Source organism: Channa argus, chromosome 15, assembly GCF_033026475.1.
Source record: "Channa argus isolate prfri chromosome 15, Channa argus male v1.0, whole genome shotgun sequence".
Classification (NCBI taxonomy): Eukaryota; Metazoa; Chordata; class Actinopteri; order Anabantiformes; family Channidae; genus Channa; species Channa argus.
The window spans coordinates 9,353,289-9,368,328 of NC_090211.1; the positions used below are offsets into that span (position 1 = coordinate 9,353,289).

The 15,040-nt window shown below is 41.3% G+C and overlaps 1 protein-coding gene across 7 annotated transcripts; it reads left to right on the forward strand.

Annotated features, from left to right (window-relative positions):
• The first annotated feature begins 1,866 nt into the window (after positions 1–1,866).
• On the forward strand, positions 1,867–14,858 carry ezh1 (enhancer of zeste 1 polycomb repressive complex 2 subunit). Of its 7 annotated transcripts, none has more exons than XM_067476259.1 (20): positions 1,867–2,021; positions 3,778–3,961; positions 4,153–4,278; positions 4,771–4,893; positions 5,274–5,391; positions 5,536–5,766; positions 6,409–6,511; positions 6,784–6,947; positions 7,113–7,204; positions 7,309–7,471; positions 8,933–9,117; positions 10,614–10,705; positions 11,030–11,058; positions 11,152–11,277; positions 12,429–12,607; positions 12,740–12,835; positions 12,947–13,028; positions 13,119–13,199; positions 13,290–13,374; positions 13,522–14,858. In XM_067476259.1, exons 2-20 carry the CDS (start codon positions 3,782–3,784, stop codon positions 13,580–13,582), a joined length of 2,316 nt encoding a protein of 771 aa, XP_067332360.1. In that variant the 5' UTR covers positions 1,867–2,021; positions 3,778–3,781; the 3' UTR covers positions 13,583–14,858. The 7 variants fall into 7 exon arrangements, with proteins under 7 accessions (XP_067332360.1, XP_067332361.1, XP_067332364.1 ...); XM_067476260.1 differs by having other exon boundaries at positions 1,991–2,128; XM_067476258.1 differs by lacking the exon at positions 1,867–2,021 and adding an exon at positions 2,415–2,810.
• The last annotated feature ends 182 nt before the right edge of the window (positions 14,859–15,040 follow it).

Below are 15,040 nucleotides of genomic sequence, written 5' to 3' on the forward strand. Positions count from 1 at the left end.
CAAAGGTGAGGAGTGGTCTGCAGAAATCTCTTAAAGTCCACACGGGTTGGCTTGAGTGATGTGATTTGCCGCAATGTATCAGACTTTGAACAGATCACTTTGGAAGCAAAACTGTTGTTGTAAAATGTCTTTTTTTCACATATGCAGTTTTAATTCCCAGTATCTGCAAACACACTTTGGTTTGTAGAACCTTTGACCTGTTATCACTGGACAGTGATCTGACGTTTTCCAGATTGTGATTGCTGTCCTTGTTTTTGTAAGTTTTCAGCTGGTGAGTAAGCAATATCTCATCTTTTATCTGTGCTGTGTTACACCATCAGTGGTGATTACAAGCATCCACTTCTCACCACCTCTGCATTTGACGTCACGCTGAGCTTCTGTGGTAAAAAGAGGAGGCAGGGATCTCTGCTATGAAACCGATGCACACATCCACGATGGGAGTTCTTTCTGTGCTGCTGGGCTTGGAAGAGAGCCAGGTAGTTTTGGGCAAAAATTGTTTCCACATTTCATTTCAGATCTTCTTTTTTTTATGTGATTGATTTTCTTCAATCCCCCAGATAGAACCTTAAATACATCTTCGTCAAACTTCCAGTCTAAGTGAAGTTAAATGACTGGATGGATTTGCCTGCAATGTAAAACAAATAAACTTCAAAATGTTCAATTTTAGAATGCAAAATAAGTCAATGTCTACTTGATTGGCACATATTTCTTTAATGAACAAATGCTTCCTACATCAATTACCATTAGTGTATAATTTTAATGATCTGAAAAGATAACTAGGCACCATTTCTGTGGCTATTTCTAGCATTTGTCATAAAAAGTGCAACATGTTTGAAGTTAAGTCCCGGTCAGAACACACAGTTTACAATATACAGAATTAAAAACTTCCTGGTGACAATGGCCTTGCTTATCTTCCCATGCGTTTGCTTTTGTTTGACAGTTAAGTATCAGTTTCACATTACTTCAAATGCCACTGTAGACACACCAAACATGCTGTAATCATCTAAGATACGTTTGCTGTCTGAATGACTAATTAAAAACAACGAATGCACGGCACGGCACAGTAAAACAAGAGAGACACACAGGAGCAGCAACAGCACAGATTCAGTCATGTCTGTGCAGCATAACAAACCACAACATGCTCAGTCAATAAAAAGCAGCTGAACAGCGCCATCTTGTGTGTTAGAAAAATAGTATTTTTGTTCAACGTGAGAAGACAGTGACCTAAACTGCTGTAAATATTGGCAGAATGATGATCGCATCTTTAAAATCTGTGAGATATGAAACAGAACTGCCTTTTACAGCCAAGCTTAAATGTAAGTGTAAACTCAAATTTGACTAACATAATTAATACAGCCACAGTGCCTTTTTTTTAGTCATTGCCTTAAAAGTTAAAAGCAGTTGCCAATTAAGGCAACTAAATGTTGTTGCTGTTCTTTTTAGTAATTACATTTTTATATTTTTTAATAATAAATGGTTTTTTTATTTGAATGTGTCATAAATTCAATTTAACTAACTAAGAGTTAGTTAAATTAGCCATATTTATCAGATACTTCTGAAACACATCTGTCAGGTGGAGGATGCTGTATAAACAGATTATTAATGATAGCATAGTGAGACACATATACCTTCATTATAATTATTGAATAACATTTTACATTAACAAATACTTAAGATATAACTTGGACATAGCCAATTAAAATTGATCAAACTATAGACAGACAGGTTGTAGTTTGTCTCTATCATTCCTGCTGTAGAAAGCAAAAAAAGAAAGAAAGAAAGAAAGAAAGAAAGAAAAAAGAAAAAGCAAAAACATAAATAAAAAATAAAAAAACGAATCCGTTAAAATAATCACTGATTTCCTCAAATGTGGGTTTTACGCAGGTTACGTGACAGCACCAGTGGCCTGAGGAGCTCCATCCAGCTCAGGCTGCACAAACGGGGGATAAAATGTGTTGGGCTCTCCCTGGAGGAGGAGCGCAGAACAACAACGGAACTGTTTTACATCCGACAGTCCACTGGTATGTTGAGAAACTGTAGGCTAGTTTTCAACGATGGATTCATATATTTGTATTCTTATATTATGATTCATTGTTGTCGTCTTGAAGAGCATCTGCACATATTTCAGGTGTAATAGAATATTGAATATATCTGACGCTAATGTTTTCTTATTTCAAAGAAGCCGTATCTTTTCCTTCTTGTGACAGTGCTTCACTTTCTTTATGCTGTCTCTTTAACTCAATTGACAAGACCACATTGTATTTTTTCACTTCTTCCTATCTAGTATTACTGAGAAGAAGCTGGTGGGACAGTTTTTATTTTTATTTTTTTTAAATACTGCATGTATATGCCGACCAAACCTCTCAGAGCGTTATCCCCTCAAGCATTTAGATGGCGATCTAGCACTCCGGACAGTTGCATCAGTTCCTGTGTGCGCGTATAAATGGCTGTGCCCTGGCTGCTCCACGCTACTTTTTTATTCCTAAGACGTAGAATAGTAATAAATCCCCCTCTGCTAGGAAAGGCTGCGATCATAATAAAGACGTCACCCTCCTGCTCGGGTTGGCTCAACCAAGCCAAGTGCGCAGCTATTTGTAAGCTACATCAACAACCTCCAGCACCATGCTTATGGATAACGTAGGGATTTCTCTGAGATCCCCACGCCGTGCGGAGATGACGCATATCTGCATTAGACCCCAAAACAGCCTTTAATTGTTCCAGATTTTTCTGCTTAAAAAAAAACAGAGAGGGACTTGATCGCGTTGCGGGCTCTTGTCACAACAAGCAGGACGCTAGACGTGGATTTGAAGGTATTTAATAACTGCGACACTGTGGGTAGATGTGCACACGCGTCCGCCACAGTAAAGGCGGTGTCATTGTGGTGCTCGGAGCGCAGGTCTTTGCAGTGGTCCACCTTTAAATGGACACTGAGGAGCTGGGTTTGCACAGGGCTGCAGCTACAGGACGTAGCGCAATTCATGGCCGTGGCAGAAACGTGTGCACGACTCATAGGCGTGAAAAAATAAAAAAGGTTTAAAAATGTGGCAGTTTCCGGAGCTCGGTTATGTGTCCTTAATTCATTCTCGTTGTGTTTTAGCTCAGACAGGGAAGTTGCTGTTCACTAAGGTGATTATGAAACATATGAAACGGTACTACGCACTTTTCTGCTCCGCTTCATGTTGCTTTTCTGAAGAGGCACGCCCACTCCGGCAGTACGGTGCCCCGTGCTTTTAAATTGGTCGAGACTTAATTTGTTTATTTACTGTACAGTGCATATGTATCATCAGCCTGTGTGTTCATTCTTTGTTCAGCTGCGACCCACGATAACAAGGAGACAAGAGGCACTTTACCCTGAACAGTCTAAAGCACTCATGGAAAGCTTGTTTTTTTTTTTTAAACATTAGATGACAGTTTTGTTTTGCCAACAGAGGGGGGCACTCTTTCTAATAGGTTTCCAGTGAGAGTGAATGGGCAAGTTAAGGCTTGTGACGGGCAATGTGATGTGTGTAGGTTTCTCTCCATATAAAAAATAAGTTACACCATAGAACAGGACTAAGCATGTCACATGGAAATGATTGATTATGAGCATAGTGAATAGATGATAAATGGGACTATTGCAGTCTTAAAATGCATTGTCACTCATTTTGCAGTAACTCTCCTAATAGTGTTCCCTTGCACTGTTTACACACCTTTTGTTGACCACGTCTAGTTGTAGTGCATCCAGTGCGCCAGTGTTGTTGGGCTGGTTTGTAACTGAGTATTTCTGTGTCTTTGCAGAGTAATGGAGGAAGCAGCTAATGCAGCCCCAGCCCCTGGCACCAGTGCTGCCCCACCGACCCCTCGACCTCAGCCTTCCTCCTTTGCCCCCTCCTGCAGCTTGCTAGAATGGAGACGGAGGGTTAAGTCTGAGTATATGCGCCTTCGCCAATTAAAACGCCTTAAAAAAGCAGAGGAGGTCAAGGTGGGTCAACCCAATTACTGAAAGCTCTGGTAATAAGAAAAGATACTAATTGTGTGTCTATTTGTATTTGTTTGCTGTGGGGAAGTGGAAATAGGTGTTGAGCTTTATATGCAGCATACTCTGTGTATGTTTATGCACCCAAGTGCATCTTTTTGTCTGAGTGACGTGTTCTCTGTTCTGTTTGTTTCTAGACCTTCTTTATGTCCAACAGACAGAAGATCGAGCAGCAGACAAATCTCCTGAGCACAGAGTGGTCCAAGCTCAGGATTCAGTCCATCCCTTTGTCAACATCTAGTGGAGCTTTGGCCAACAAAAAGGTTTGTGTGTGGATGCTAAGATGAGTAAAACAATCTCTGTTGCATCACATACATTTCCATTGTGCCTGCACTGTTCAGCTCTGTCTTCATATTCATGTCCACACTGGTTTGGCTCAGCTAGTGATAGAGTATCATTACCTACACAGTAAACGTGGTCTTATGTCTATCATGTTGAATTATATTCACCGGCCCCACTGCTCTGCTCTGATTACCACCTGGCTGTCAGGTGTTCCTAAAATATCTCAAAGCAAAGATGTGCACTAGAAATAACCTAACAGTGGTATGTGGTCCTGTGGGAGGTAATAGTAAGAAAAGCCTGAGGGCATAACGGTATCTTTCCTTTCCCACATGCTGGCCCATATGCGCTGTTTACTGGCTTCCTTTTCCCTGCCTGGGGTCTACATATTCAAATGCATAGTTTAAATATTGTTCAGTAACCTTGAGGATTGTTCCAGTTTCTGGTCAACCTAAGTCCACATTTGTTTTTTACAGATGTGTACAGTGGAGTTTGGTTTCCCAGGGTTCAAAGCTCAGGCCATTGCCATGAGACCATTGTCAACAGTGACAGGAATCCCTTTCATGTACTCCTGGTCACCTCTGCAGCACAACTTCATGGTATGAAATATATTTCACTCCTTCTGTATTTGTTTGGAAGATCATGCGCCTATATTAAATGGTATTTGGACATGCTCTTCTCTGAGAGGATCAAATTCTTGTTTCGAAAAAAAAAACACGTCTTCACGCTAAATCCGTTTCAGTACATGTTTTTCTCTGCGAAAGGTGATATGTTCACAGAATAGGGAACATTTCACAAGTGGCTCTTGCAACACAACATGATTGATGACTCTTGCAACATAACATGAGTGTATTAATTGTAAAATGTCCATGAGCAGTAGCATGCAAACATTTTTGTGAACTAATTGCCACTAGTAGACTTGTGTAGTTCACTATTAGGCCATCACTCCTCTGTCTTGACAGATGTTTTTGTGTGTTAGGTGGAGGATGAGATGTTCCTTCACAACATTCCCTACATGGGCGATGAGGTGCTGGAACAGGATGAGGCCTTCCTGGAGGAACTCATTGACAACTACGACGGTGTCCATGGCGACAGAGGTGTGTGGCCGACCCATACGTTCTGATAAACTCTCACTTGTATTTTTAGTAGGGAACTTGCTTATGTCATATTTTAGAATGTCTGGAAGCATTATGGCAAACGCAAATATTTTAGGTGTGCCGTTCTGATATGTTTTGTTCCAGAGGGTGGGTTTATCAACGACGAGATCTTTAAAGAACTGGTGGAGGCCTTAACCCAGTACTCTGATCACGAGGAGGAAGAAGAGGAGGAAGCAGCAGTAGCACCGCTGGTGGAAGTGACTGGGAAGAAGGAGGAAGAAAGAGCGATGAGGAGGAGCTCAGTGGAGGGTTCAGAAGAGACTAAAGCTGGAGCTGTGGCATTTGTCAGGAGGAAGAAGAGGAACACTGCTGAGGGTGAGCGAGTATTCAGCTGTGAATTTATGTGTTCAGACTTTGTCCTGTGAGAGAACAAGAGGGCTGCAGCACGAACAAGGCCAGTACTGTTCCTCTCATTACACCGTCCAGCTGCCACAAGGTCACTCCGCCACAGCAGCTCTTGAACTGGCATTGTTTACTTTAAAGCCGCCCCTGTGTCCCTGCATGGATACTCTGAGGGAACCTGTTTGTCCATGACACTGATATGGCCTGTCTCTAATTACAGAGCTTAATGACCCCTCGAAACAAAGTTTTATGGGAAACTAGGCTGTACACACACTCTGCAAACACTTGCTGATAGTGATATTGAAGCGCACCTAGGCACACAGTCTTTCAGCAAGTGGTGCACAGACACACACATGGATGAAGAAAACATGAATGCAATGTACTGAAAAAAGAAAACTGCACTGTTGTGATTTTCACAGGGATCAGTTTTCAGAACATGTTATCCCTAGCTGGCCTTGAGACCTGGGAACACTTCTTTTAAACATTTTGCAATCTTAGAGAACATATTACATAAGCTTTATTTGTGAATCTGTATCAAAAACGGATGTGCAGACAGGACTGGGTTATTTGTATAACAAACAAACTCTATTCACTGTGTCTTCCTATCTCCCAAAGTGAGGGACTTGTCCAGCAGCAAGAAGATCCCCAGTGATAAGATATTCAGAGCCATCGCCTCGATGTTCCCCTACAAGGGCACCATGGAGGAGCTGAAGGAAAAGTAAGAAAAGCGCAGTGAAACCAGGGATCTACGCACACAATGCTGAATAGGCCGTTGCTTAGTGTTCACCATGGAGACGCAAGCTGTCAGGGAAGAAAGTAATAATGGTGGTTCCTGCACAGGCTCTCTGACTCAAAGGAGCTGTTGCACCCGCATTTGAAAGAGCTTATTTTCAAAGAAACATGCACAAATTTTCTCAATGCCACCTTAAAAATTATACTGTGACACAAAATGGCATATCAACGGTAAAACTTTCCCTGTCACCGCAACAGGTACAAGGACCTCCTGGAGCCCCCCAGTTCCGTGAAGCTGCCCCCACTATGCACCCCCAACCTGGATGGACCTTTTGCTAAGTCTGTGCAGCGGGAGCAGTCGTTACACTCCTTCCACACGCTCTTCTGCAGACGTTGCTTCAAATACGACTGTTTCCTCCACCGTAATGACTTCATTTAAGTTCATTATCATTTGTCCTGAAGGTTTATTGTAGTCAGGGTTCATTAAGTCCCAGTAAGACTGATTATAGTGTGACCTCCCTGCTCTTTTTTTTATTTTCTGTGTTATATAACTAATAATTGTACAAAAACTGTTATTTTTCATAAAGCTTTTCGTGCTACACCCAATGTTTACAAGAGGAAGAGTAAGGAGATCCACATGGAGACTGAACCATGTGGTGTAGACTGCTTTCTGTTACAGGTGTGTTGAGATCAATAATAGACATTTTGTTATATTCTGTACTAGCTATAAGTATATCTATATCTGTTGTTTGTTTGTTTTTTAACCCCTCTCTTTTTCTGAAGAAAGGGGCAAAGGAGTTTGTGGATCAGAATATGTTACGGTCACAAAGGTCTCGGAGGCGGCGGAAGCAGCAGCGTCCCAGCAGCTCCAGCTTTCCTGGACCATCTAGCTCCACTGAGGAAGGAAAAGAGGGCAACAGTGATCATGAGACCACCTCCTCCTCAGGTAGGACCCTGATCGCATTGAAACAGGGTTTGGTGCTATTTTTTTGAAAGCAAATGGTGAAACCAAGCAGTGACAAAATGTTTTTGTTTATCCTTAAGCTTTTTAGTGTAGGTTCTATTATTATTTTAACATAGTGGATAACCTTAGTGGAACAGTGTATTTTTATTTTTTGCTTTAATATTTTAAAATTACAGTGCAGTATTTTATAGCTACACATTTTTCTAAAAAGCTTGAAACTAACAAACATAATGAAAGAAAAACATTTTAAGACTTAAAATAACACAACAATGGTCAATCCAAAGAACAGAGTGACTACCTGTCTGATTTCAATAATGATGACCAAATGAAGACTAATTAATGTGTGACGCTATTTAAGAAAACATTTAGTTCATCACAAAGGCTTTCGGCTTGTCCCTTCAGGGGTCACCACAGCAGAACATGTTCCGCACGTTGATTTGGCATGCGTTTTTATGCCGGATGCCCTTCCTGCCGCAACCCTCCCATTTTAACCAGGCTCGGGACAATATTTACAATATTGTGAAATGATTTTCCTTGTTTCAGTTTTTCAGCTCGTTTCCCCCAAACTTCCCCTTTCTAGTGGGCTGATTGCCTGACTGACTACCTCTCCACAAAAGTGAAATTTGGCAGGAGATTATAGCTTTCAGCTCATATCCTGCTCCCTCCTCTGTCTCCACTCTTCCATCTCCTCTCAATATCAGCTGTCTCTCGCCAAGCACAATAAACTAACCATTAGTTTTGCATGCTTTGGCCCAACATAAACACTTTGTTCTCTCTCTCTCTCTCTACTCCTACTGTGGTTTTATTTCTCTTTTTTATCTCTATTGACATCTTCATGTGGGGAGCAGCAGGGGGGAAATAAAAAAAAAAAAAATGTCCTCTGGCCCCTTATCCCCCAAAGCTCTCAAGTTGTTGCCATCAATGCCTAACTGGAAGTCTCTGCTCAAGCTCAGCCAGTGACTCAGCAGACTCTCTCACACGTGTTGAGATAATGTGGAAAAAACAGATTGTTGAGCAGATTAATAAAGATACTCAGTGCTGGAGCATGTGGCCGCAGCAATGCTGCATTCAGCCTGTTGCCAAGCAACATTGAGTTCTCTGCCTCGAGCTGTGGGTGTACAGCATCAGTCTTAAATATCCAGAAAGCTAAATCAAAGCCCATGTTCCCCTTATATATATGTCGTGTGTGTGTGAGTGAGTGTTTTTGTGTCTGTGTGCACACATCCAGATACACCATCCAAAAATATTGTGTAATTGTGTATGGTTAAATTAGCAATGTGTGTGTGTGTGTGTGGATATAATGCTTTCTGAAACCCTTTGGCCAAGACCAAGTGTTTGTATTGTATCTGCAGCTGCATTTGTGTAGATTCATGAAACGAAATTTCTGCCAAGACTAGTTAGTCACTGACACAAGTGGGTTTTTTTTGCATGCCTGTGAAACAGAGGGGAATTCGCGGTGCCAGACTCCCACCAAGCTGCGTCCAGGGGATGATGACGGGGAGCAGCAGGCGTGTTGTGTGGTCCAGTGGAGTGGGGCGGAGGAATCACTGTTCAGGGTGCTGCACGGCACATATTTCAACAACTTCTGCTCCATCGCTCGACTCATCGGTACCAAAAACTGCAAAGAGGTAAAATGCTCACGCACTTTACAGTTTTCCAATCCTAGCATGCTTCTTTTAGCGCCATAAACAAATGATGCAGCACTAACGAACTGTAACTTTTACTGTATCTAAACCATTTCTGGTTGTTAAGTTGCTACATGTAAAATTATTTTTTCTAAAATAAAACAGTATTGCCCTCTTATAATAGCAGTGCCTGACTCGTGATGGACTGTTTAGGAAGAGAACCAGTAAAATCTTTCTTTGTAATGCACATTCTTCCGCCTTCTCCAAACCTTGCACCTCCATTACCCAAAATGCAGGCCTAACCAATGCTGACTCAAGTGACAAAGCCAGTAAATGGCTTTTATTTTTTTCATATTTTTAACATATGCACTACTACACTCTAAGGCCTCTAAGCAGACTTTCATGTGTAAAATCGGTGGAGTTCCCCTTTTAAATTGCCAGAAGATGGAATGAGATAAAAAACTAGCTTTTTGATGAAGAAGAAGAACACAGATTAAACAAAATGACAATGAAAAGAGAATGGTGACAAATAAGACATAGAGGCAAGAAAATTTATAAGAAACAAGGTTTAAATCTTCGGGGAAAACACTAACAGTAAATTACAAGCTGCCTCATCTGTTGCTTAGCATCCACAGTATATTGCCTGTCAAATGTAGTTTTAAATGTTATATAATAAACTCAAAGTACCGTCTGAAACGGATGCATAGTTGTTGAAATATGACGGAAAACATACTTGTGTTGCTGATTTCCGTTGCATTTGCGCCAGTACAAATGTAGTAACACATGCAACCTGTGCCTGTGGTTTTATGGCGTGGATAATTAGGCTGACTACAGAGAGAATGGCATGTGGCACCATAAACAGGGATGCTTACCAGATGTGACGTCCCTCGTATTGCCTCATGATGTACTCATTCAGCCTGAGATATTCCCAGGAATACATCTACCTAGTGCCTTGCAAATAAAAAGGCAGATTTTTTTTACAGAACATTTTAAACTTTGAGCATAATGCACCCAGTAAGGAATAGGTGAAAGTAGTCTTCATTTATCAAAATCATGTTGAAGCTGCTTCATCCCTCTACATCCAGTGCTTTTTGGGAATCTTTTCCCATGGCCAGGCAGGTCCGGTGTCCACATTAGCCTGTCTGTCTCGGGACTGCTAATATCCAGAGATCCCCGCCCACTGCTTAACTGAGTGGAAATGCTGAAACTAGCTGCATCATTATGTATGTCTGGATCCTAGGGAAGAGGCCAAATCTGAGTTTTGGCAGTCAGAATTGCTTTTGTGTGTGTGTGCATGTGTGTGTTGGCTTCTGCAGTAGAGTTTTGATAGCAGAGGAGAGGGCAGGATGTTCTGTGGTGTAATCATGTCAGCCTGGGCAGCACCACCGCATTTCACAACACAATCAAGCTGAAAGCACCAGAATTTCTTCACTGTAGAGAACATTTGGGATTCCGTTCCGTGTGCTGTTATGGTTCATATCATTTTCATTTCTCCCCAGGTGTACGAGTTTGCTGTGAAGGAAGTCCTAATCCATCGTGTTCCTTTGGAGGATGGAGGCATTTCACCGCAAAAGAAGAAAAGGAAACACAGGCATTAAATCATACGTTATTCTTTCTCATTTTCACATTTTTTTCCTCTGGGATGGAAACATGATCATAACATAGCCTGTATAAAAAACAGTTTAACCCTCAGGGAATCTTCCCCGAAAAGATAAAAGTTCAAATTAAAGTCATGGATGGATAAATTTAAACGGGCATTATTTTGCAGATCAAGAGTTTTAAAACTGCAGTTGGTCTTACTGTCACATTTCTTGTCACTAAGAGTGCTGATTTAACTGAATAGGCCTGAAACTGGTTAGAGGAGTTTTTAACAAAGCTGAATAAATCCTTTTATTCTGTGTGCTTGATTTATCAGGTTATGGGCAAAGATTCAGCTAAAGAAAGGTATGTTCATCTCACACTAAATCCTCCCAGCACGTCACTTTGCCTTTACCTTTACCATCCCACTTTTGAGGGTTCTGTCCTCTGTTGCTCCAGATAATTCGTCCAATCAGGTGTACAACTACCAGCCATGTGACCACCCCGACCATCCATGTGACAGCTCCTGCCCTTGTGTGATGACCCAGAATTTCTGCGAGAAGTTCTGCCAGTGCGAGCACGAGTGTGAGTTACCTTCTTTATCTACCTGTATCACCCAGCTCTCTCACCTACTTTCTTCCCCTTTAGACAAACAAAAAAGCACAAAGAGCTTGATGGGCTTTTTAAAGCTAAAAGAAAGATGTCGGTTACCACATTTTCCAGTGGAAGCTCTCTGTAGCTTTAAATCTCTTTGCCAGGCCACAACAGAGCAGCAGAATGTAAAACGATTCTCCAGTATTCTGGCAGAGGTCAGAGGAGAAACTCCTCTGGTGAGGATAGGTGGGTGTCTGTTTAACACAAAACTGCATTCATAATGAGGTATTTGCTGCTGCTGCAGCAACAAATGAGAACTGTGTTTTCCAAAATGGCCACATGGTGGAGGAATACATTTTGTATTTCAACCCTGGAGAGTTTACACCAAAGAAAGAGAAAAGGACAAAGTAAACATTTCACTACAGTTTTAAAAAGAATGTTTTGCCTCATTTATTCGTTTGTTGTGGTTCAGTCACCTTGTTTCCCTCCTCCTCCTTACCCTACTGTTACCTCTCCTTTTCCCGTAGCAGGAGAGAGCTGGGGCCAAACAGGAAGCAGCCCCCAGTTGAACATGTGTGTGCTCTAAAGACTTGGATAGAAATCAAAGGGATTTGCAAGGCTCTGTGCCTGATACACAGCATATTCTCCAACATCAGTATGAGTCAGACAGTTTCAGCTAAACAATGCTTGATGATACAGACACATAAAACCCGCACAGCTGGGGAGTGGGAGGATCAAATGGCATGACAGAGAAGACAAACACTGCCTGAAGCTCTTGTTGTGGACCGCTTTCCCCAAGCAGACGCTGCTGGAAAGTCATTTCAGTTATTCTCCCTCGATCCTTCCATTCATCTGCCCGAAGGGTGTTAGATTACACCCTGCAAAATTGTATTTCAGCATATCTGCCAGCAGAGGTCTCTGACTGATGTGCTTCTCTGTAATACTTAGCCCTTCCGCTTCAGTGCTGCATCTGCAATTTGAGATAGAATTATTTATTATAAAAAAATTTAATATACATTTTTTTCTAATAATTCATTATATGTATATGTATTTTGTCATTTTATGTGAGCGTGCAGGTTGCTTGTTAACCTTCTCAGTCTGTACCCTTTCAGAGCAGCTGTGTTGTCTGTTGTGTTTTGCAGGCCAGAACCGGTTCCCAGGCTGCAGGTGTAAGACTCAGTGTAACACAAAACAGTGTCCCTGCTACCTGGCCGTGAGGGAGTGTGACCCAGATCTGTGCATGACCTGTGGTGCTGCAGACCAGTGGGACAGCAAAGTGGTCTCTTGCAAGAATTGCAGCATCCAGAGAGGTCTAAAAAAGGTACACATGGGAACTTGCATGTCGTGGTAGCCTGTGTTTGTGTTTTGTAATCTGATTTTCTTTTATGCTACAATACAGATACAATTGAGTATCCCTCATAGTTTTCCATCCTACATCTGACTTCTCCTTTAGCACCTGCTGTTGGCTCCATCAGATGTTGCTGGGTGGGGCACCTTCATCAAAGAGCCTGTTCAAAAGAATGAGTTTATCTCAGAGTACTGCGGAGAGGCACGTTTATGATGTTTATTCAGATTAAAATGATTTTGTTTATGAGCTCTCAGCTTGATGGAAGCCTTATACTGTGTCTGTGTGTGTGTGTGTGTGTGTGTGTGTGTGCAGCTGATCTCCCAGGATGAGGCAGACAGACGTGGCAGGATCTATGACAAATACATGTCTAGCTTCCTTTTCAATTTGAACAATGGCAAGTATCTCACATGTTATAATGAAATAAGCCACACACACGATTCTTACAGTATGGTAAGGAATCTTTAATACAATCTGTCTCTATCAGACTTTGTTGTCGATGCCACACGAAAGGGGAACAAAATCCGTTTTGCCAATCATTCAGTTAATCCCAACTGCTACGCTAAGGGTAAGGAGTTTTTCTGTTATGAACTCCGATACGGCTGTAGCGTTTTTTGTTTTGGGACAAAAGCTGAAGTTGTGTTCGCTGTTGTTGCAGTGGTCATGGTGAATGGAGACCACCGCATTGGAATCTTTGCCAAACGAGCCATCCTGCAAGGAGAGGAGCTCTTCTTTGACTACAGGTAGAGTCACAGGCCTTTTTGTGACTCTCCATCAGCTTCAAAGTAAAATAAAAAAAAACAAGGCTGCCATACATCGTGACTGAATAACTGTTTTCTGCAGATTCTGTATGCTAACACAGATTCGTTAATTTATTTTCCTCCCCACAGATACAGCCAAGCCGATGCCCTCAAATATGTGGGGATAGAAAGGGAGGTAGAGATGACTTAGCAACACCTGCTGCCTACCTCCATAACCTGCTCTATAATTCTCAGCCACTTACTAATGCGTTTGTCCCTTTCTGCAGCATCACACCTATCTGACAAGTTCCTATGAACAGTCATTGTCTCTGCCCTCTCTGCTGCACTTCCAAAAATAGAAAGTCCCTCCGTGCTGTTTGCAGGCACTCCTTCTCTATAGATGCCATACCACATCCTCCAGTGACAGCCATCAGCGCTACCACTCCCACTGCCCAAACCTACCCACCTACCTGCAAGACTGTATACGGCAAGCTTATGAAACTATTTAAAGTGGAAATACTATTAATCTGTATCTCCATCATACAGTGTGATATTACTGTACATATTAAGTACACCGGCTTTTTGTTTGACCTCTCAGTACGTAATGCAAGCTTTTACATCATACCTAATGGCGATCAGTGAAATGCATGTGTTCTTGGATAAACAAAGCATCAAACATGTTAGCCACAACATTAGTTTCAGTCAGATGCTGCTCTGTGCAGTCACTCAGTATTGTAGTGTGACGTTATCCTCCGATTGTTCAGAAAAACTTGATCAGGTTTTACAGCTTGGTATATTCCTCTGTGAACCTTTTCAGTGGCCAGCATCACCACCGCATCTGTATGTAAAATAAATTATTGTGCATTTATATCATTGTTCTGCAAAAAATAGGCAACCAGATGAGAAACCGACTGACTGAATGTACTCTGTAGATGATGGTGAAGAGATGTCATCCCTCATTTAATTTTACATGTTACCCTTATTCTATTGGTACTTGGAGCAAGTATATGCACATCAAACATGTATCACCATGTGTACACAATCTTGAAGCCTTCACACTTTTTAAGAAAATTTATTAATAAATGAATGAGTCATCAAATAAATGTCTTCCATGTTAAAAAAATAAATAAAAAGTGCCATATGATTCTGTGCAGAAAACAGCTCCACAGTGTGGATGTGTTGCATTATAAACAGAAGTACAGTGTTAAACTGTGCAAGTTCATAACAATAGGAAAAGCAAAATTATCAGTGTTTGACGAAATGGCAATCCCCCACATGTGAATATAAAATACCATTACCATACCATCATTTTGTCTTTATTTTGTATATGTCTAGATTTGTTATTCACTGTTTTTCATTTACAAACATTAAAGCCCACTTGGAAATGAGATCTTTCTCATTAGGGATGAACAAAATGGAGTTTACTGCTATGTACTGTACAGTGTATGCCTATAAAAAAAATAAAAGTTTAACTTTATACATGAAAACACGCTGTCCCAGTCTTTAAATATTTTAGCTGTAAGCCATTGCTGTGCTATAAGCATCTCATCTAAAATAACACATAACTAACCAGTTCCTTTTAGGCTTCTTTTATTGAGGTGACAGTTTGCCTGTGTCTTGATTTACACAGTAATGGTCATTTACAGTGAAGGTATTTCAAAACAAAATC